Below are 22,341 nucleotides of genomic sequence, written 5' to 3' on the forward strand. Positions count from 1 at the left end.
AAACAACAAATATGGGGCTGTTTTTTGTTAATTCCCTCCATCTTGACCTTTTTTTTTTTTTGCATAAGTGACAGCCCTAGATTTACGGTGGGGAAGCCAAAGCTCTAGCTATTTAGTCTTAATTGCAGTGCAACAACAAGCCAAACTTGCCCAAAGTCGTAACGTTCACTTAATGCTAACACCTGACTAACGGAAACCAAAGCTTCATGAAGTCACGCAGAGCTGTCCGGGCTCGTGTGATCGGTGTAGGTAAAAAAACGTTTTAATGTGTGGATTTGCTGGATTGAAAATGCAATAAACATAAAAGATGCCTGATGAATCGGGCTCATAAAACTGACTCTGTGGGCCTGTTGCAGCTGATTCTTTATGTTTGCTTTGTGGGGACTTTTCTGCAATAAACAAACAAGTTCAAACTTTCGTTTTTAAGCTTTAACTCAACTCACGGTCCACTTAAGCAATTTCAACTTCATTCACAAAGACTTCTTTTCTTTCTTTTTTTTTTTTTACGAAAACCCTACTGGCAATTACACACTACACCAAACAATAGAAAAACAGTAGAAAAAAAAAGTTTATAAAATTAAATGCATTTGTCAAATTTCCCAACATCTGGTAAATGAGATGCTTCTCATTTGTGACGTACAGCAAGGTGTGGTGCATTCTGGGAGTCTCCTCGATAACTGAGCACCAACAGTGGTCAGTGTTCTGAAACCGAAAAAGTCTAATCATAATTTCCCCAGATTCCCATTAAACATCATAATATAACGACACACTAGCTATGTCACACAATTCTAAATAAAAGGCAAAAAATAGGCACATTTTTCACTGTAAATTATTTCAGTGGTGAATTTTTTCTCCTTTCTTTCCAGGAGAAGCAAAAAAACAACAGAACTTCCAGCTTCTATTACAAACATAAAAACAAATCTAAAATCACACAAACATGTCCAACAATCCATCCATGTGACATCAAGACAAAGTAATTACCTTATTTAATATTTATTAAATTCATTGAGTAGTATTAATTGAATCGTTGGCTGACTATAGCCTGCAGTGACACTGAAGCTTCAGATCACACACAATCACACACACACACAAAATGATGAACTTCTGTCCTGACATTGACACAAAGTGCAAATTATTATGGAAATATATGACCTATATGAATAAAATCACTTTTTAGCTTCAGAACACTTATGGCTTCTCCCAGACACCGCGTGGAACAAATCCACACATTTCACAATAAAACACACACTGGGAGTATTTAACCACATTAACCACATCACACAGTCTCAGCTCAGTTGTCATCACAGGATAGAACCACAGCTGAGATTGTGTGTGCTTAAATGCTCTGGAAAACAAGTCGAGCTGTAGATTGCTGAATTAGGATTTATTTTGTCAAACTACATTTTTTTTTTTTTTTATTCAAAGCCAAGAATGAGCTTTCACATGCAATTTGAAACTGACAACCTCAGTTCATACACAGCTCAGGCGATGCCGTACTGACCTATAACCTCACGGATGCTCCAACTCATAATGTTGCTGGGTGAGCGACTTCTTCACCGTGGACTTGGACTGTGTTGTAATAGTGGAACAGGTGTTATCAGTTCATGAACCTGATCAGGCTTCTCTAACACCATATGATGGGATCACACAGAGCCTGTGAAGTTATGTCAGATATATGGCAACCTGGACTCAAAAAGCCATACTGAGTGAACCCTGGTAACTATGTGTGAGTGTGTGTGACATCCATCCTATCAGAGTTTAATCCCTGTCCAGAATCTCCTGCAGTTCGTTCTGGATGTCCTCTGGCAGCTGCAGAGGAGGCAGGTCATCCAGACACAGGTCTTCCTGAGCAGGCATCTCCAGCACGGGCAGCTGCGGGATTGCGATCTCCTTCCCCTTCCCTGTGCTTTTCCTCTCCTGTCCGCCCCCCGTCCCCATAGCGCCGCCCGCATGCGGCAGCACCCAGAGCTCCGAGCGCTCCACGAAGTCTGCTGCCTCGGAGCACAGCCGGGTGTTCTCCGAGCGCAGCCGCTCGTTCTCGGCGTTCAGGCGCTGGTTTTCATCCATCACGTGATCGACCAGGCGCCTCAGGTCCTCGATGGTGGTCTGTTGTTCCTCCAGGCGGGTTTTGTCATCTTTAGTGGTCTTAGATCCAGCGGAAGGTGGAGTCAAAGGCTGACTGGCTCCAGTTTGTCGAGTCTGAAGCTGGTAGAGTAGAGTGTCGTACTCTCTCTCCCTGCCTCCTCCACACTCTGCACCTGAGAGAACCTGGGAGCCGTGGGGCCGGAGCTGGCCTGCAGCCTGGGTTTGGGTTTGGGAGAGGAGGTCCGTGCTGCTGCTGGAGGGCTGCAGCGCACCGGACCTCGCCTTTGTCGCCTCGCGCCGAGCTTCTCTCTTCCAGCGCTCTTGGATCAGTCGCTGCTGTTTGATATGACTGTCTCTCTGCAGCTCCATGGACAGACGAGCCTACAAGTATCAACACCACACACAAATATAAATCACATCAAATCTACTTTATTGTTTCCATAGTGAACATTTCATTGGGTGCCACAAGGGAATATTGCAACTGCCCTTAAATGCACACAAAAGGTAGAGAAAATTAACCCCTCCCCCAGAACGTAACCTTCCTATCTTTTTTTCCAGCATCAATAATCACTTTCAGCCTCATTAGGACCAGGTTGTGGTCTCCATGAGGACTGCTGGTCCTGACAAGGTCAGCATTTATGCCAGAAAAGGTCCTAAAGAGGGAACAAATACAAACAAGTACTCACCTGCTCACACTCTGTTGTCTTCATTGCATCTGTCAGAAGATCTAGGGGAGAAACACAGACACAGAACCAAGTAACTATATTAATTTCACAGGGCTGATGACTTGCTTTTATCCTCCTTCACGCCACAGAGTTTCATACCAATACTTTATTACCTCACACAGTAGCATGGCGGTAATGTGCATTACTGCTATGAAATAATACACAATGTAATCATTAAATATTTAACACATAACTCCAGCACAAGCAGTAAGACACAGATTGTGAAGTAAAGGCTGTGTTCTTTAGGTTTCATCACATCAGACATTGTAGCTTAAGTTCTTCTTATGTGTAACATGATTATAATTAACCATTTACAATTTTAAAATGTGATGTACAAATGTTATAAGTACATGCATCGAATAATACATGAGCAGTGCTGTGAAGAAGAAAGTGAAGTATATGAAAGTGGCAAGTGTAAACATTTGACATTACACAGTGCAACCAATAGTTCAGTGCACCACAGTGTAAAGTACTGTTTGATAACAGACATTCAGCAAATTCTTGTCCTGAGGTCAGACGTTCAACCTGATTGTAGATGATTTTTGCTCACATGTCACTTTGCTGTAAATAAGCGAGAATTTCCCAATGATGAAATGAACAGTGGTGGTACCTGCTGCCTTTACATGACAGGAAATGGCTTCTTCATACTTTCCAGACGTGACCAGGCGGTCTGCCTTTCTGCACTGCTGATGGGCCTAAAGAGAGGCAGACACATCGAGGGAATATGGGGGAAGGATAAAGCATGAATTAGAGATGTCAAAAGCAAAATGAGATCATTATACTCGAGGTAAAAATGTTACAATGGGAGCAGAACGCTCTAGAAACTAGGAATTTGAGCTGGATTATTTGTTTTGTGAGACAGAAGTTACAATTGACGCGTTTAATCTGGGCACACACACGTTTAACTTTCTGTATGTTTGCAGAGTTGGTGTAGCAGCTGTTTTTATTGATACAATATAATTAAATTCTCAATTTTACATGTTTCTCAATTAGAAAAAAAGTGTACCTGGGATGTTTAAAAACACTTTACAACATTGCAAAATACAGGTCACTGATTTTAAGTATTCAGGGATTATTTCAGACCAACAATTTACATTTGACAAACTAATCTCAATTGTTTTAAACTAATAATAATACTACACAGGTAGCCTTTTTCATAATGGATAATGGTTTGGGCTCAAGCGTCGCCATCTACAATCAGACACATCTTATCTCATCTCAGAAAATAATGGATAAAAAGCCCATTATTTGGCATCACTGTCAAATACTAAAAACATGCACTTAATTTTGATCGCTATACTTTGTTTTCTCAAACAAATGTTCAAATATCTACATAGTCTAACCCCAGAGCCTCTTCACAGGTACAGCCAAAGACATGGTGATTAATGGTAAGTGTAAAATACCACATCAGAGATCTACATTAGTACAGTCCGCCTTCTCCATTAAGGGCTGTCAACTGAAATCAAATTAATTCCAGATATAAAACTGTTATAACAAATGTTAAGTGTTGGCTAAAAGAAAACAAAGTTGAGGTTTTATTTTGAAGGTGTTATATTTAACAATGCACAGTTTTGAGGTATACAGTGTATTGTAGATTTAGCATGTTTTATTACATATTGTGCTGATAATGTACATGCAGTTTATGGTGCTGTGTATTGTAGTATTAGTATGTTTTATACACCATATTGTGCTGATTATGTACATGTAGTTCATGGTTCTGTGTATTGTAATATTAGTATGTTTTATACACCATATTGTGCTGATTATGTACATGTAGTTTATGGTGTTGTGTATTTTTAGTATGGTGATCGTGTTGTTCATGTAAAAGCCCAACTAGGGACAAGACTTGACAATTAGCAAAAGCTATGAACTCTATCTACAGCACATCAGTCTCATTCTTTTTATTGGGACTATGTTAAACTGTATTGTCCCTGTTTAAGTCAAATTCTATTCTATTCTACTGAAGTAACATTTGGTTTCGTTGTCATTGTGTGTGGTGGAACAGTAAAATAAACATTTGACTATACCATACATATAATAAAAACTGACACTGTCAACTCATTATTCACACATTTAACAGCTGGTTCTGTTAAGGACAAAAACACAGATGTGTATCACGTCCATTCTGTCAGCAAACAACAACAACACGGCTAGCCGCTAACTTACTCCGGCAGAAGGCTAACGTAGCTTCCCTATACAATCCCCGGGCTACAGTAACGTTAGCCTGTTATTGCAACATCGAAACTTACGAGGTTGAGCGGGCTGTCCACCACTTCCATGGAGTCTGTTCGTCGACGGCTTACACTACATGAAAGGTGCCTCTGTCCCGCACGGACTGTCATTCGCACTACGCTGAAAAATCACGAGAAATTACTTAGACGGAGGAAAAACAATTTACAATCAGGGAAGCACAGTCGCCTTCACAGCTCCAAAGCTCTGTCGTCAACAACGTCGTGACGTCTCGGCGCGGTCACGTGACACTTGCGTAAAACTACCAGAAACAGGAAATGATTTGCCTTAAAAATAAAAGTCTCCAGCATGTTCAGCTTTGCGACAGTGACAGCAAAAACACAATTAACACCATATATATGCTTTAAAAAATATTCAAATGTACGTACAAGTTGAATTTGAACACATAAACTGGACAGTTTGAACATTAACGAGGATGTGTTCGCATTTGTATTGTAGTTTCGGTTTTATTGTGGTATTGTAGACGGAAATACTGTTGTTTTCATGTAAGGCTGAAGAGGAAATGGTTTGAATGTTTCGTGTCGTTTAGCAGGTTTCGAAACATACATCATTTTAGGACTTTAACTCGATTTTTATCTTTTATCAGATTACATTTCGCGTCTGCTCTTCCCTGCGTCCTCCCCTTTAGCGCTGTTACTCTCACATACCGAGTGTAGCTAACAGTAGTGATATCAAAGCACAGATGTTGAAGAAAAAGCGAGGTCATGCGTGTTTGGTGGCCACCAGTATGGGCTCGTTTGTGTTGTTAATGATGGTGCTGTACGGTACCTTTGGCACGCAGCCCGGCAGCAGCAACTCCTCCAGCCCGAGACGCGAGTACCAGCTGCTGGGCAGACCTCTGTACAAACTGGAGCTGAGCTGGCCAAAGAACCCGGAACTCTTCACGGGGGACGTGTTTGCTGTGGCCGTGGACCAGTATGCTGGGGTCGTGTATGTGGCCCAGAGAGGTAAACACACTAACAACACTAACGTTATCCACTCAGAGGAGACATGTCAATTTTTTCCATATTTATACACACACAAAAATGCAACTACACAGTGGCATGCAAAGACATTTCAGGGAGCAGGGGCTCAAGGAAAAAAGGGGGCACCTAAACTCTGGGGGGGCCCAGGCAAAAAACAGGCTAATGACGCTTTTCCACTATATAATTGTAGCCCGACTCTACACGATTTGGTTAATTTTCTATTACTAGAGTGCCACCTCAACGTGGGCGGGGTTCATACCATGGCTGCACGAAAAAAACAGTGACATAATTTTATAGGCGGCACAAACACATTAAAGTAATGACGAACAAAGCAGTAGTTTTCAGTAATTGAAACATTAGAATCAGTTAATCAAAAAGATTAGTTCAGTATTTCCTGCATGACTGGAACACAGACTCTCAAAGTCTGACGCAGTTGCTGAATTAAATTACGATGGGGGGTTGTGATGCGTCTCGTGATCGCTGGCTTTAAAAAATACATCAGACTACTCTGTTATATATTAAGATTTTAGAAATGTTTAGTTGCATATTGTGGTGAAAGGAGTTTTGAGAGGAAAAAACATGGTTTTGAGAAACAGAGTTGGAGAAGTTGGTGGCTCACTTCATAGCCTTTACTAAAGTGAAGCATTAAAAGGATATTTAGGGTAACAAATTTGTTTTTGAGTCATCTGACCCATGTTGGCACGTATCGCAGCATATAAACCAAATTAATCGGAAAATGTCAGATGAAGGAAATTTGACCACTTTAATAGTTATTTAAAAAAATAAAACAAAAAACAATTTGCAAAATAGTATTCTTTGTTTTCTTCTGGTATTGTCTTGATTATTCTTGGCTCTGAGCAAGTACATCTTAAACAAACATTAGATATTTGCTTTATGCTTCACCCAGTGTTTGCCTTTGATTTGTCCCAGGCGACATTGTTCCCAAGGTGCTGGTGTTCACCACTGATGGAGATTTCCTAATGTCCTGGAACACAACCACCCTGGAGATGCCTCATGGGATGTTTATAGCTGATGCAGCCTCATCAAACCCCACTGTGTGGATCACAGATGTGGGGAACGGCCAATATGGCCACTGCATTAAACAGTACTCACCATCTGGGAACCTCCTTCAGGTTAGTTTTATTTATAGTAAGATTTCAGTTGGTGGCAGTAAGTTGTGGTTTAGTTTCTTCCAGCCTGGTTTACATATAACTATCTAGAGAAACCTATAGTTGTAGAAATGCAGCTGCTTCTTGTTGTTGATAATTTTCTTGTATGTGTCAGGTGCTTGGTACACCAGGAAAGGCAGGCTCTGGGTTAAACCCTCTGCAGTTTGACCAGCCAGCTGAGATTTTCATTCACAGCTCCGGGGAAATGTATATTGTGGATGGTGACGGTGGAATGAACAACCGCCTCATCAAGCTTTCTAAAGAGCAGGAGGTGTTGTGGATGCATGGGGAGAAAGGCCAAGGCATGGCTCAGTTCTACATCCCCCACAGTGTGACTGTGGACAACTCCCAGAGGGTGTGGGTGGCCGACCGAGGCAATAAAAGGATCCAGGTCTTTAACTCCGTCACTGGGGACTGGCTTGGAACTTGGGGGAGCTGCTTCACCGAGGACGCGCCCTACTCTGTTCGCCTGACTCCAGACAAGAAGTATTTTGTCGTTGTCCAGCTCAACACCAATCAGATATCACTGTTGGATGCACCTCCAGTGGGTTTAATTGGCCAGTGTAGAGTGGTCAGTGTGATCCAGCTGGCTGAGGAAGTGAAGCCCCACCTGGTGGACCTGGACGTAAAGACTGGGGCTCTGTATGTGGCTGAGATCGGAGCCCAGCAGGCTCAGAAATTCATCCCTTTCAGTCTGGATGGAAGTTTCCTTTAGAGCCACACGTGGCTTTAAGTGAACAGTTGGAATGGTTTAGTAATTTAGGAAACTGTGCCGGTCATAAGACTGTTCAATTAATTTAAACATGGACTGAAAATGCTCCCCTGTATTATTTTGTGATCTGCAGTTCATGTGACCCAGAAAAAGAAAATACAAAAACAATTTATCAACCCGGCTTAAAATAAACAGTATCCTTCAACAGTTGACAGTAAGTACATGGTACTAGTTTGCAACATCGTGTATACTGTATGAATGCTGTCTGAATAATTTACATTTAAATCAACATTATTCATCTATCTGTATATCTCATCCTTTGAGAGTTGTGAGGTCCTGAACACATCCTCAAAACTTCACAACAAGTGACGACATTTATCTTTAAGTGTCTTACAATATCTGTTTATCGCCAAGAGAGCTTGATTTATCTTTTTATGGATGTGTTAAGTTAGTAGGTTGGGGATTTGCTAGTTGTCTAAGAACCAATCCTAACCTCACATGGGACCCTGCAAACCCTCAGGTGTCCTAGTCCTGCCTTTTAAAAACACAGCACTTCACAGACTGGACTCAATTAACCCATTTTAACACTGTGGAGCTATGTTACTGTATAAGGAAACAGCAAAAATGTCCTATGATTAAGCTTTTGCTGTCTTAAAAATGAATGAATGAATGTAAAGTCATAAAAGTAAGTTTTATGAAAAGGAAATTGGTATTAATATATAGGAAATGTATTTACCTGTCACCTAAAGACATGATACTTTTAATTTAAAATACTAGTATATTTGAAACAAAACCACTTTTATACAAAACCACACTTTTATGTAGAGATTCGATATTTGTCATCAGTTTCAGTCTGATAATGGTCACAATCACTGGATCGGAGATCAGTAAGAGAAAAAGTACCCTAAATATCAAATAGTTCATTAAGATCTGGATTTAAAGAGCTGCATGTCACCAGTGTCATGTGACCAGAATGTACATGAGGGCATGTGGTGATCAGGTGAGCTACGTGGAATTATTTTTAAGATAATATAGGGAAAATATTGAGTAAGTGGGTGTAATTTTGTGATAAATAAATACATAAATAAGTGGACTTACACTATATTGGTATCGGAAACACAAAAGTGGTATGGAGCCATCCCTACGTTTCTATTTTTTAAAGATAATCACATGGGCAATTCATTCTTCAGTGTTTTGTGGAGTTGTGTGTTCTTTCTTATGACTTTTCTTGACATTGCACTGCTGGACAGGACCAGAGCTTTAAGCCCTTTTGTGCTTTTTTTTTTTTTTTTTTTAGTATTTCAGCTTTTTAAAGGAACCCTGTTGAAGTGTCACATAAACAAACAAAAGTGAGGGTTAAGTGCATTTTCTACCATGTTTTTCCATGTTTGACAATTCATTATATTATTTGCATCCATGTGTAGAAGTTTGCAGATTGTTGATTAGGTACAATATGACATGATGTTGTTGTTGACATAGGGACATACAGAAGTATCCAAGGCCGTTTTTTTTTAAGACATTCTGCACATGAAACGTGTGTAAAAGGCTGGAACAGAACTGTTTTTCCACATTGTTTGATTTTCCTTGACTGTGTGTTGTTTTCTGTATATGTATGTGATGGTTACAGTATGAGAGGTATTGGGGTAACTGAACTGTTTCCTAATGTAGCTGGAGGCACAGTATCATACAGTGGAAACTCAAAATACTTGCACTACTCAAAATTGTAGGTCATCTTAAATGGACATTCTATCAAGATGACATGTCAGTTTAGTTCTGGAGCTTTGTCAGTTCAAGCAAAAACATTAAAGATTCCATAAATTATATATAATATGTGTATATATATATATATATATATATATATACACACACACATAAGTATGTGTATAAACCAGGAAGAACAGAAAGACACAATTTTAAGGCCTTTTCTAGGAGTCATATTGTGTTTGTTACTACTTGTGGGAGTGTTCTTTTATTTTTTTAATTTATTTTATATTTTAAATCACATCTGTTGTTAATTATTCCATTAAGACTGTACATGAAGGATTTTATGCTGTAACCTTATTAATATTCCCTATACTTAAAGAAGCCAGATCAGACTGTTGACCTGTGATGGATGAATTATTATACTGTCTTAACATGAGGAGTTATGTTTTGTGGTGACTTGATTATTAACATGTGATTTATTCCCATGATGCACTTTTATGTCTTGTTATCCTTAAAAAAAGGGTGATATATTAAGCTCCTGTTTGTTTGTTTGTGTGTTCACTGTTCAAATCCTAAATCAGATCAATTGAAATTGCATGCATTTCTTTGCACAACATGATGATATTGACATTATGATATGATATTATTGATAATCGGTTTGAGTGTTTCTGTTTTTTTCTTTCAATAATTAAAACAAGCTTTCTGATTTTTCAGCTTCTTGAATGTGAATGTTTTCCATATAACAAAGAAGTCATTAAAACTGAAACATTTTGGTTTGTGGACAAAACGAGACATTTGAAAACGTTATCACTGATCGATCAAAGTATCACGCTGAGCGACAGATTAGTCGATTTCTAAATGAATCATTCGTTGCAGCCCTAGTTTGTTTTATTTTTTAATTATTTACATTGTTGGAAAATGCGTTTCCAGTCGTCCTCCAATAAAAGGTATCATCGTGTTTGTGTGTAACTGCAGTACTTGACTCCTGCTACACCAGTGCAGTCCACTTGGTGGCACTGGTTTGCCACTGACTGGATCTCTGGATTTGGATCTTTCTCATCAACTGTCAGTGGATGAATCTCTGGAGATTCAGACAGAACAGTTGTGTCTGTTTGACCTTTGACAGTAGCTGCTTCATGTCATGTTTGCCACTCAGATGGTGAACTGTCACCACTGGCTTGTGCTTTAAATACACTTTATTGATGACTTTTATATACATTATAGGTGACGTCTCCACTAGATGGAGCTCAGTTCACACTAGTTTATCTTCTCTGCTCACAGAGCATCACCCCAACATTGTCTCTATGTGTCCTGTAGGCAGGGTGGAGGTTAAGGTAAAGGAAAGAGAGAAAAATGGGCAAAGAAAATGTCAGTAAAATACCAAGTGAAACAACACTTTGGTCTCAGCACTTTCTGAGAGGAACCCTGGTAATGGGACACAATCAGGGTCTGAATATTTCCCTTATCACCACTCCAGCTGTCAAAAAGACAGAGAGGACTTGATTACTGCTACACCGGTGTTGTCCACAAGTTGGCACTATAGTTTGTATAGTTTGCAGTATAGTTTCACTGAGTATTTGCTTCTCAATCAGTGCCCCAAGCTGTACGTAGAGAAATCCCCGGAGGTTCAAGCAACCGTGCAAATGTTCCTCTGTATGTTTCATGTCTCGTGTTCCACTCAGTTGTGGTTGGAGACACCATTGACTTTGTTACACTTTTTAAATCCTCTTTTTAAAATAGATACTTTATTCAAATTCAAAATATTAAGGAGCATTGTGTCCCCTCCCATTCCTTCCCAGGCTTTCATGGGTTGCCAGGTAGTTTGATGGTCCACAAACGGAAAGATTTTGATTTACAAGGAGTTTTCCACAATATAATTCATTCACAATTCAGTCATTTTCTGGCTGTAAATTAAAATGTCATGTGTGAATATATTGACCGTACAATAGCTGTCATTGAGGACAGTATTTGATCAAATATTATAGTAATTTTATGACTTAACCCTTAGTGCTCAGGCGCACCCTTTGTATTTTGCAGTGGGAATAATACACAGCTCTTTTTATGGACATCATTGGTGTGTGTGGCTTTTCGTCTTCTAATGGGTTGTTGAGTCAAAGTTATGATTAATTTTATATTGCATATTTAAAAAATCTAGGAGTAGCGATTATTGTGCAGAAGTCACCAAATAGACAGTTTTTGTTTTGAACTTTGAACTGTAACGTGTTGCCAAATTCCACAAATTCAATCTGATTTTTAGAAATGTACAAGATATTTCACATTCTTATAGCCTCTGTATATAGTGTATGTTTGAACATAGTGATGTAAAAAAGCAGCGTGAAGGCTGTGTGTTCTAAGGGTTAATGTAGTTCCTCCAGGAACAGGGATTCCCTGGAAACCAATTCTAATCCATTTCCCTTTTTCCAAGAAATTTAAAATGGGAAACTGGGGGCAAAGTGTAAACCTACTATCAACTACAACAGGAAATAGGGCCTCACGTAGCAGGACAGCAAGCTTCAAAACGTGGATCTCGTCCTCTGATTGGTGCCAATGAAATGCTGTGTGAAATGTGGTTTTGCCAACTTAGTTATTACCACATGCAACAGTGTTGAGCAGAGGTTCAACAAGCAAACCTAAACCCACACATCAGGGGATCTGCATGGGTTCCTCATCCACAACAGAATGTATGTCTAAATAAGGGGCGTTTTTATTTGCCTTAATGATTATGATTTTGATTGACACAGCACAGATGATGGAGGAACAGTGAGTCACGAGTTGCTCTTTTTGAGGTCTCCATTCCTCAGAGCCTTCAGAGTCGGGGTAAAGAGCGTCACCTCCTACACGCTCACCCTCCTGCTGCAGGTACTTGTGTGTGTGTGTGTGTGTTTCCTGCTCCCAGTGCAGCTGTCCAGGATGTGCACGTCCATACTGTCAATCCCCGTCGACTTCCATATAATACAGAGGAATGTGAGCGTAGGAGTGGCCCCATTCTATGCACCAGGACGATCTCACACCGACTCACACTTTCTGCATCTCCATCCACTTTCGCACTTTCACTATCACGCACACATTTTCTTTCTTCCTCCGTGCTCTGGCTTTTGTTCTCCAGCAGTCTCCTTGTTGTCCTCCTCCTCTATGCTTTCTGCCTCGCTGGCTGTTTTGCTGACAGACTGCAGCTGGGATGGCATGGCCCGGGATAGAGGCGGGATCCTGAGTGTGTGGGCTGGCCTATAGAGTGCCTCTGCATGGGGAAAGCCCACACAACACTCCCACACGCCTTACGCCACACACCCAGGAGGGATTCCAGGCCTCACAAAGGGCACTTCCTTGTTAGATGCATTCATTTGTTAAATGCATCGCATTAAGGTTTGCTTTTAAGTGGCAGAGGAGTGCTGATGTCTGGTATCTACACATTCTATATCTGGTTTTAAATGCCAGAATCAACAATTTTACACACAAAAGTGCTCCAAATCACTTCATCTTGTATTTTTCACCAGGACACTTAAATTCAAACAACATACTGTCTGTAGTCCATCAAATAAATAGATTGAATTAAAATTTTGACAAAGGTTAGTGGGAGTTTTGGAGACAGACCTCAGAAATATGTTATGACTAGAGCTGTGGTTCTTCTTAAAGGTCAAACAGATGACACATACATCGTGGTTTGTTTTTTTCTTTTAAAAAAAGGCCCAGTAAACAGTTTTTAACAGACCTTGTTCAGACAGAAGGGAAATGTACTTTCTGTTTATTTATTCTGCTTCGCACCACATGAGATTGGGCACAGATAGCTGTGATATAACCTATAGCAGTCATTGGCAGAGTGGTTTAGCGTCCACAGATTATTTTGTCACCAACAAAACAAAATGTGCTCAAGTTTTTTACAGCCTTCATCCCAAGAAACTTTCAATAACACAAGTATGGAAAGAAGTTGGAGTGTATTTAGCAGTTATATCTTTTGGAAATGGCCAATTTATTGATTTAAAATTATATTAAGCTGATGTTCAGTAAAAATTGTATTTGAATTATGTCACAGTATTTCTTAAAATCCGGTTTTAAAGACGTCTTCTCATTCGTACACGTCTATGTTTTTACCATGTTACTATTTTATTATGTCACTTTTTATAAATTTATTTTATGTTTTATACCTTTTATGTTGCTGTGCCTTTACATCTGTGAACCACTTTGTTCTTAAATGTGCTCTAGAAATAAAGTTGACTTGACTTTATTGATGCAGAATATCAGCGGTCTTGTTATTAAGAGGACGAGTGCTTGCTTTTATAGTTTGGTGCATTATTAATAACATTATTCCAGACTCGATCAAGACATTTCGCTTTCCCACGGCTTCACCATCAGAGGCCTCCTCCTCTGTGTTCACTGTCGGCCGCTCACTGACTTCCTGCTGCCCCACAAAACTACAGGCATGGACAGGAATACTGCTGCTGCTGCTGTGTCGTCATTCCTGTCTTGTCCTGTCACAGAGACAAAGACGCCCAGGGATGGACGATATGATGATGCGTCTGTGTGACGACACACCGACAACCCCTTATCTCTTCACAGATCAGACAGCTCGGAGCAAAAAAAAGAAAAGTTAAGTCACTCTTACACATCCATAAACATCAATAGGCGTGTCATTTGGAGTAAAGTGTGACCGGGAGAACCGTGGTAACCCTTCCGCTCTGCCGTGTCGGCTAAACCAAAGAAAGGAGTGGAAATATTTGTGTTAGCACATGTCTGAGACATCTGAGACATTTGTGGACCAACTCAAAAACCATAAACTCCCAGAAACACAGAGGGATGAGATGTAGCGACTGTGTAAAGAGCTGGTGAACAAAGGATTCTCGGGGGGAGAAGGAGAAAAGAAACAGCAGGGGTCTAACAGAGTACAAGGGCCCATTAAAGGTCCAGTGTGTAACATTTAGGAGAGGTGTTTATGGCAGACAGTGAATATACTACCCTTAATCAAGTGTACAATTGCTTTAAAATAATAATAAAAAAAGTGTTGTGAAGTGAAAACCAGAAACTTACTATGCAAATGAAGACCATCATAATTCTAACAAAGTCTCACAATTAGGTTTCACACATTCTGACACACTGAACCCTTCAAATCTACTGTAAATGACAATATTAGAAACAGATTTCACTGCGTAATAAGAAAGAATACAGAAATGAACTGTTAAGTAAACTACAATTATGACCATAAAGTGCAGTTTGGGCAGGCGTCTCATACACCTTAAGTGGTAACCATAGCAACTACGACAACAAAATTGCCACAATTCTAAAAATGCTTTGGGATTATGGGTAATACTTTCATCATTCTGTCCTGCAGAAAAGGGAATTACAACATTATTTGGAATTGTATGGCGACAGGTGAGCACAACATTAGTTGATTCATTCTCTGATAACCATGACCATCCCACTCCCCGTCCGTCCAGTAGTTGTGAAAGTATATTATACTGTGGAGCAGTGTGTGTGTGTGTGTGTGTGTGTGTGTCAGCAGGGTGGATTGATGGGCCAACTCTGAGAAAACAGAGGAAGCAGCGGGGGGCAACAGGACACGAGGAGCTGCAAACTGTGAGGAGGCCTGGTTTGTAGTCCCGAGTGTCACAGCAGAGACAGATGACTTTACACTGGGATGTCATTGGGACAGTGTAGTGCTGGAAGTTTATTTATTTTAAAACGCTATATTTATTTTTTTACTAGGAAGTCACATTGAAATCTATTTTATAGCTTTGACTTGGGTCAGTTAGCGGCGTCTCACGTGCTGAGCAACATTCATGATAACATGTAAACAAATTGCTATAGAAACAAACCAGAAGGCATGTAATTAGGCATTTGTTTATCAGTTGATGAGGTAACTCCATCATTTAAAGGTACAGTGTGAGCAACTTTGCATCGTTTATTGGTGAAGTTGCAGCTGAATATTCTTCTTCTTCCTCAAGTGTGTTGGCCTTCAGTTTGCATCAAAACTTAAAAGATGGTTTGTTTGTCCTTTGTGGACAAGATCATTCCAGGACCAGGACTTTCACACTGAAGTCCTCTATAATCTAAAGGAAAATTAGTCAATTTCTCACTTTCCTTAAATAGTCAGTTAACATGTTTCTGGAGAGTTAGTCTCTTACTTTCAGGTCTCCTTCAATACAACATGGTGTCACTTTTATAAACGATGTTCACACTTAGAGGAAAATAGAAGATAAAACTCAGCTCATGGGAGTTTATATGAGAGGACGCCAGTGTGAGTGACGTGATCTCGGTTGCACATGATGGCTGTGAACTCTGGGAGATTACTACCCGTCGCCACTCGGTTTCCACGAGTCTCCGTTTACCAGGTCTCACTTCCCTTTCTCTATGTAAATAAACACGTTTCCGTTTGCAACCAAATGATATTGTTTTCCACGCTGACTGCATGAGAGGACATGCTGCTGATGTGCTCAGTCTGCCGGAAATTAAAAGAAGTGAAAATCCACGCGGGTCCATGCAGCCTCTCCTCTACACGTACTGTACATAGTGACCTGACATGCTTTCAGACGAGTGTCACCCTGTTTTTTGAAGAATAAAAAATGGATAACTTGAGAGATTTGCTCATATATTCTTCTATTTGTCATGCCAAGAGAGTGATTCACTCGCTCAAAAAGATTCAGGGACATGACATTGTCATGATGATAATGGTTTCGCTGTGTCAAGATGTCCACTCTGGTTTCTGCCAGAAATGGACTGCCGTCTGTCCATCCACTCGTCTTCTACCGCTTTATCCTCCACATGAGGGTCGCGGGGGACACTGGTGCCAATCGCAGCTGCAAACAACCATCCACTCTCATGGTAGTGTCCAATTTGCATAATCCCCAAATCTGCATGTGTTTGGACTGTGGGAGGAAACCGGAGAACCTGGAGAAAACCCACGCACACATGGAGAGAACATGCAAACTCCATGCAGAAAGGCCCTTCTTCCGACCGGGTCCCGAGTCTTCTTGCATCCATCCTTTATCCATCCATCAATCCATTTTCTACTACTTTATCCTCCACATGAGGGTCATGGGGGGGGGCTGGTGCCAGTCTCAGCTGACATAGGATGAAAGGCGGGGTACACCCTGGGCAGTTCGCCAGTCCATCACAAGGCCACATGGAGACAAACAACCATCCACTCTCACTCTCACACTCACCTACGGTCAATTTACAGTGTCCAATTGACCTAATCCACAAATCTGCATATTTTTGGACTGTGGGAGGAAACCTGCGTACCCAGAGAAAACCCATGCACACACGGTTAGACCAGAACGACCCTTGTTCCGACCGGGTCGTGAACCCTGGTTCTTCTTGCTGCTAACCGCTACACTGCTGTGAGTAAAGAGAACCATCCCTTCCATTTCAGTTATTCTGCTTTCGAATACAAATGTGTCTTGTATATTTTTAGCCGAGCGTAATTATAGATTTCACAGTTTTCCACACGCCCACTTTCAGCTGCAGAAGGACATCCTGGGGGCCACCGCGCTGCTCTCTGTGTGATTATTAATTATCCGGATTCACAATAGTGTGTTTTTTTTATGACACATGCAGGCTATTGTTATGTTATATGGTAGCAATATTCAAACTGTCTTTTCGCCAACCGACAGAAACATGTTGGAGTGTCATGGGTGTGTGTGTGTGTGTGTGTGCTGTATCAGTTCCTGTCTGTGGTTGAACATTAACAGACTCTCCATCACATGCCGTCACTGTGAATGGGACTGAATGTAGCAGTGGCTCTCTGCCGCATCCTGAGTCCCTGCTGAGGCAGACAGGGGACTGCCAGTGTCTCATCAACGGGGCCCTCTGTCTTTGTTTGTCTGGACGGGACAAGACGGGGCTGACGACGCGTCAGCCATAACGACCTCGTCTGTGGTTTTCCGCTGCAGCAGGTCAGCAGAGAGGAAGTGCAGAGGAAGTACGGAGGTGGAGCACAAGCGTTACACTCCACTATTAAGCACTTGTCATCAAACAACAAGTGTTGCCCACATGTTAAGCAACAAATCATATATCACTTATATGAGCCTGTTTTTGGATAATGTTGTGTTGCGATTATTGCCTATTATTATACATAATAAATAACTATTTTAAGCACACATTTTCAGTATTTGTTGAGTTGTGTTGTATTATTTAGACTATATGAATACATTTGACTTGACCTGTCCTTAAAAATACAAATAAAGTGTGATTTTTACTCCTTTTCTGGTCACATTTCCATGATAATACCTAATTATACAATATTTGCTTTCAATTAGTAATGACATGAGACAAATAAAGACTCTCAGTTACTCACATTTAAGGAAGCTTATGTCAGAGTACTTGCCCCAATTGGTTTAAACCAACACAAGTAGCCAAGTCAGGTTTATTTTTAAATAATACCGTTTGGGACGGGCATGTAACGCATGGATTTCGAATGAAACGCAAACAGTCCCAGCGCTGAGAGTGGTGTTGTGTTCTGTGTCGTCACAGACACACTGAGGTGATCAGTCTCTGGGCGCCTTTGTTCTCTGGACGGGACAAGACAGCGGTGACAACACTTCAGCCATAATGGCCCAGTCTGTAGTTTTTTTTAGACAGCTGAGGAAGGAAGGAAGGAGTGCGGATGAAAGGAATCGAGGAGGTGCAACGCGCATGAAAAGTCATATGACAACAAAGTATGTGCTGAGCTGCTGTTTTTTGACAACCTTTGGTTTGTGTTTCACTTCTGTGCATCAGCAGGCGTGTTAGCCTATAGCTTAACATAAACCTGGAAAGGGGAAACTGCAACTTAGGTTTTTCTGATTATTCCCAGGCCTCATCATTCAGTGCGTTCACATGCATGTTAAAGCGTCCGATTTTAGTCCGACTAAGACAATCGTTTGGTTTTCTTAATGTCACGTTAACATGTTAGTCTGACTAAAATCGAGCTAGTCTTAGTCGGACTAACATACCTGGATAATGCGATTCATAGTCTGATTACTCCTGCATGTATACGTTAAGTCAGACTGGAGTTGGACTTGGTGTTCTGTGCATGCACCAGAAGAGAAATAGATTTTCTCCTCCTTGTGTGATTGCCTGTCTTAGTTGAACTACGGTCTTAGCTGGAATAAACCGTGCATGTAAACGCACTGACTAACTCTCGTGTCATTTCAGATCCAGCCCTCCTATGTAATCAGCTCACTCCCCTCACCTGTTGTTTCCACGCCCCTTCTCCTCACCTGCAGCTCATTAGTTCCTCTGTATACATACCAGCTCTCCATCACCTGACTTCTGCCAGATTGTCTTGTGTTTTGTGTCCCATTCTTAGTTCGATAGTCTACCTGGCCTGTTTTGTGTTTTGACCCCTTGGATTACTGCCTGCAGTTTATTGGATTTGTTTGCCTTGTTTGGACTGACTTTCTGCTGTCGTGCTTTTTGGTTCTTCTCCGTCAGTACACACAACAGAAACTGTGAGTCAACTTTATCAGAAAGGCTCCTTCATATGTTATCGTTTTTTTCATATGAATGGGACAATGTTCATGGTTCAAGTTCTGAGTTAGTCCAGAAGGCTATTTATATCCTACCAGAGAAATGAACATTTCACATTTCTATCACCAGGGACATGAAGAGATGCAGCCAGTTTGTGGTACTGATTTAGAATACCTAGTGTTTAGGTTTAATTTGTACCCAAACTGATAGAAATGAGTGGTTTCATGATGGCATTATTTGTTGGTCAACAATAGCATGGTGGTTTCAGACTGTGACAGTGCCTCACACAGAAATTCTGAATGAAAGAATGAGCGATTATAGATCAGGCCAAGGGTGAAAAGAGAGGCTCGTACTCAGTAAAATAAACATGGCCAAAAGCTCTGCTATAAATCCCTGAGTTATTGATTGTTGTGACCTGCTGTGCATTGATCCAGCAGCTCATAATGTCCACAGCAGTAAGACAAAGTATGACAGAGACACACCTCAGACCTGACTATGAATACTTCAGGACAGAACAAAGAAATCATGGCGCTACTTCATTTCTATCTTGAACTTACACACCATCAAAAAAAATCCTCTATATCCTGATATTTCTTTAAATAAAAAAAACAAAGAAGCATTTCTTTATATTTATAACTTCTTAACCATTACAACCCACCATTTGCATGATACCTATAGCAATAATTTATGTGCCACAAGTATTGATCTGGCCCATTTGGTCAGGCCAACGAGCAAAGACATGAGTTGCATTCAAGGACCTCGTTTAAATGTTGGAATCGGAGCCGATCAATGCAGCTTCACATGACCAGATGTTCATAGATGTACAAGATCTCATACCAGACAAAAGATTTGTACTTGAAGAATCATACAGATGCAGGATCTTCTTTTAAATGTTGTTTTACATTAAAAATGTTGGCATTTTTTAAGTAAACTGGGCGGCTGAGGACGCATTGTCTTCCACTTTCAATCTTTTCCCCACCATTTAACGTCTTTCCATCATTTCACTTTCTTCATCACCGCAGTTGAGAGTTTCAATTTCATTCCCTCAGTGAAATTACAGCACTATTGTTTCTTTGGATGCAGATGACAGAACGTTATTTGTGGGGGGAAAAAAATAGAGATGGATATTGAATGACGACAAAACTAATAAGGGAAATGGTTCCAGGATTTTTCGTACATTTCTTTATTCTGAAGAGAGGATGAGATGTTTTTTTTTCTTTCCCTTCTTCTATTTTTGGAGACCATCATCCTCAGATCGCATCATCTGCACAATTCAATATAAGAGTAAACACATCAGCATCAGCTCCGAGGCCTCTCTACAGCAGAAACACAACACACACAGAGACGCTCTGCAGTGACAGAGGGATTCTTGATGATTTTCTAATAGGGTTTATTTCTCTTCCCTGTCATTAGTCAAACAGTGACAAATCCATTTGATCTCCGCTGTGATGTTATATGAACTTCACTGAGGGGAAACTCTCCTCTCCTGCGCAGATGAGCCTGAAACCTGAACCCTCATATTCCCTTTTTTACTTAATTGAGACATTGAGAGGCAAATTGAACAATAGCCTGGTGTAATTAAATCTTAGCAATACCCTGTTGTGGTAGTTTAAGCCTGTAATGATGTTTTTGCCGCGTGTCTCTCTCCTGTTCCCCGCCAATTAAAACCCGCTAAAGAGTGCAAAGACAGCCGGCTCAAGTTCTGCTTAATGCCAGTGTTGTGGTTTTTCAGCCGTCCTCCAGTGGCACTGGAATCCAATAAATGGTATAATCACGGTTCCTTAATGACAAGACGCAGGTGCAGGGTGATTTGTTTTCCTTGATTTGGCATTTCGGATAAGATTTGCACAAGACGGAAAAAAAAAGTTCATGTTGCTTAATTGCCGCTTTGGAAAGAGCCAATAACATGTGCAGGTGAGCTGCAGGTTCAAGTTTCAAGAACAAGCACCATTTTTTTGACTTAATTGAAGTCAAAAGTGAGTTTAGTGCTAGACAACGGGCGAAACCACATCTCATTCACCTTTACCCAAAAATGACAAACCTGTGGTTTTATATTGTAGTTTTCAGTAATGGTGTTTTCTTCTCTGTTGGTGCAATAACCTTAGTAGCTCAGTGGTAGACCTCATGCATGGCTGTGATCCATGATCTCTCGGCTTCTATTATGCATTTCCTTTTCTGGGACTAATAAAGAACTATCTGACCTGATTATTTGACTATTATCTGTTTGGAGAGTCACATGCTTCATCCATGGGGGATGTACCTGCCCAAAATTGTTCGTGGAGCTACAGTCCCCATGGATGGGAGGTTCAACAGTACAGCATATTGTGCTGTAGATAGTGACTGATTCATAATAAATTGAATCCTGTGATGATTTATTTAGCATTTCTGATTTTGCTGGCCTCCAACACACAGACGGACACAGTCTCTCCACGTCAGCACCGGTGGATCCTGAGGCTAAACAAAGAAGCATGAAGAGTAAATGTTAAAAATCTTCATTTTGAATACAGCTGTTAATTATGATTCTATTATATATTAAAACAGGCTCCTCACAGATGTTGGTAGAACATCGTGCATCTTCTCTTCTCTCCTCTTCTCTCCTCTCCTTTACTCTCCTCTCCTCTTCTTCTCCTCTGACCGCGTTTGTTGTTTAACCATGTGTCTGTACAACTGAATGGCATTCAATTACGCGAGCTATTATCAGCCCGGAGGTTAGGGCCTTGTCTAATTCACTCCTACTCCGTTGTCACAACATTAAGACCACCCCGCTCCCCCTCCTCCGTTATCTGAACCACCACACATTGGCTATCTGATTATAATACCTGATAATGATGTCTACCCTCCCCCAGCAAATGCTCCCCCCCCCCACAGCTCATTCCCAGCTAAATGAAACCAGGGAAGTGGATGAGCGTCTCCTACGCTGCTTTAACAGCATTAAAGTGTTGGGGCAGGTATGGTTTCCTATCAGTTTTTTTCCGGGAGGAAACACGAGACTCACCAGTGTCATTAGTGAGCAGACGTAATGTAATCACTCACATAGATGAGTGTGTGTGTGTGTGTGTGTGTGTGTGTGTGCAGGGGGGGTTGGTCGGCCTATATTACACTCATCCGCAGCAATGGTTATTAAAAGTGAACTTTTTGGACTTTTTCTGTCCGCGATTATCAACGTCTCACACATTAACTTTTGGAGGTCAGGGTGGGATGTAGAAGAAAGAAAAGAAGAGTAGAAAGAAGACTATGTGTGATGGCGATGTGTAAACGTTGAAGTACAATTCACGCAAATACAAAAAAAG

At 40.8% G+C, this 22,341-nt stretch overlaps 2 protein-coding genes across 2 annotated transcripts; one reads left to right on the forward strand and one right to left on the reverse strand.

Annotated features, from left to right (window-relative positions):
- Positions 1–414: 414 nt before the first annotated feature.
- On the reverse strand, positions 415–5,912 carry nrbf2b (nuclear receptor binding factor 2b). Its single transcript, XM_058620266.1, has 5 exons — positions 5,829–5,912; positions 5,060–5,162; positions 3,421–3,505; positions 2,772–2,812; positions 415–2,466 (listed from the first exon to the last, which is right to left on the reverse strand). The coding sequence occupies exons 2-5, from the start codon at positions 5,150–5,152 to the stop codon at positions 1,759–1,761; spliced, it is 927 nt and encodes a 308-aa protein (XP_058476249.1). The 5' UTR covers positions 5,153–5,162; positions 5,829–5,912; the 3' UTR covers positions 415–1,758.
- On the forward strand, positions 5,532–10,318 carry LOC131448130 (NHL repeat-containing protein 3-like). The gene is made up of 3 exons (XM_058620265.1): positions 5,532–6,007; positions 6,956–7,158; positions 7,310–10,318. Exons 1-3 carry the CDS (start codon positions 5,743–5,745, stop codon positions 7,907–7,909), a joined length of 1,068 nt encoding a protein of 355 aa, XP_058476248.1. The 5' UTR covers positions 5,532–5,742; the 3' UTR covers positions 7,910–10,318.
- The last annotated feature ends 12,023 nt before the right edge of the window (positions 10,319–22,341 follow it).

The sequence above is a fragment of the Solea solea genome, chromosome 21 (genome assembly GCF_958295425.1).
Source record: "Solea solea chromosome 21, fSolSol10.1, whole genome shotgun sequence".
Taxonomy (NCBI): Eukaryota; Metazoa; Chordata; class Actinopteri; order Pleuronectiformes; family Soleidae; genus Solea; species Solea solea.

Excerpts from the sequence above, each read along its gene's own strand:
- nrbf2b (XM_058620266.1), bottom strand. The coding sequence starts at position 5,152 with ATGACAGTCCGTGCGGGACAGAGGCACCTTTCATGTAGTGTAAGCCGT. Across the intron at positions 2,813-3,420 it reads CTGTCATGTAAAGGCAGCAG|ATCTTCTGACAGATGCAATG; the intron begins GTACCACCACTG and ends TTTCTCCCCTAG. Across the intron at positions 2,467-2,771 it reads AGACAACAGAGTGTGAGCAG|GCTCGTCTGTCCATGGAGCT; the intron begins GTGAGTACTTGT and ends TGATACTTGTAG.
- LOC131448130 (XM_058620265.1), top strand. The coding sequence starts at position 5,743 with ATGTTGAAGAAAAAGCGAGGTCATGCGTGTTTGGTGGCCACCAGTATG. Across the intron at positions 6,008-6,955 it reads CGTGTATGTGGCCCAGAGAG|GCGACATTGTTCCCAAGGTG; the intron begins GTAAACACACTA and ends GATTTGTCCCAG. Across the intron at positions 7,159-7,309 it reads CATCTGGGAACCTCCTTCAG|GTGCTTGGTACACCAGGAAA; the intron begins GTTAGTTTTATT and ends TGTATGTGTCAG.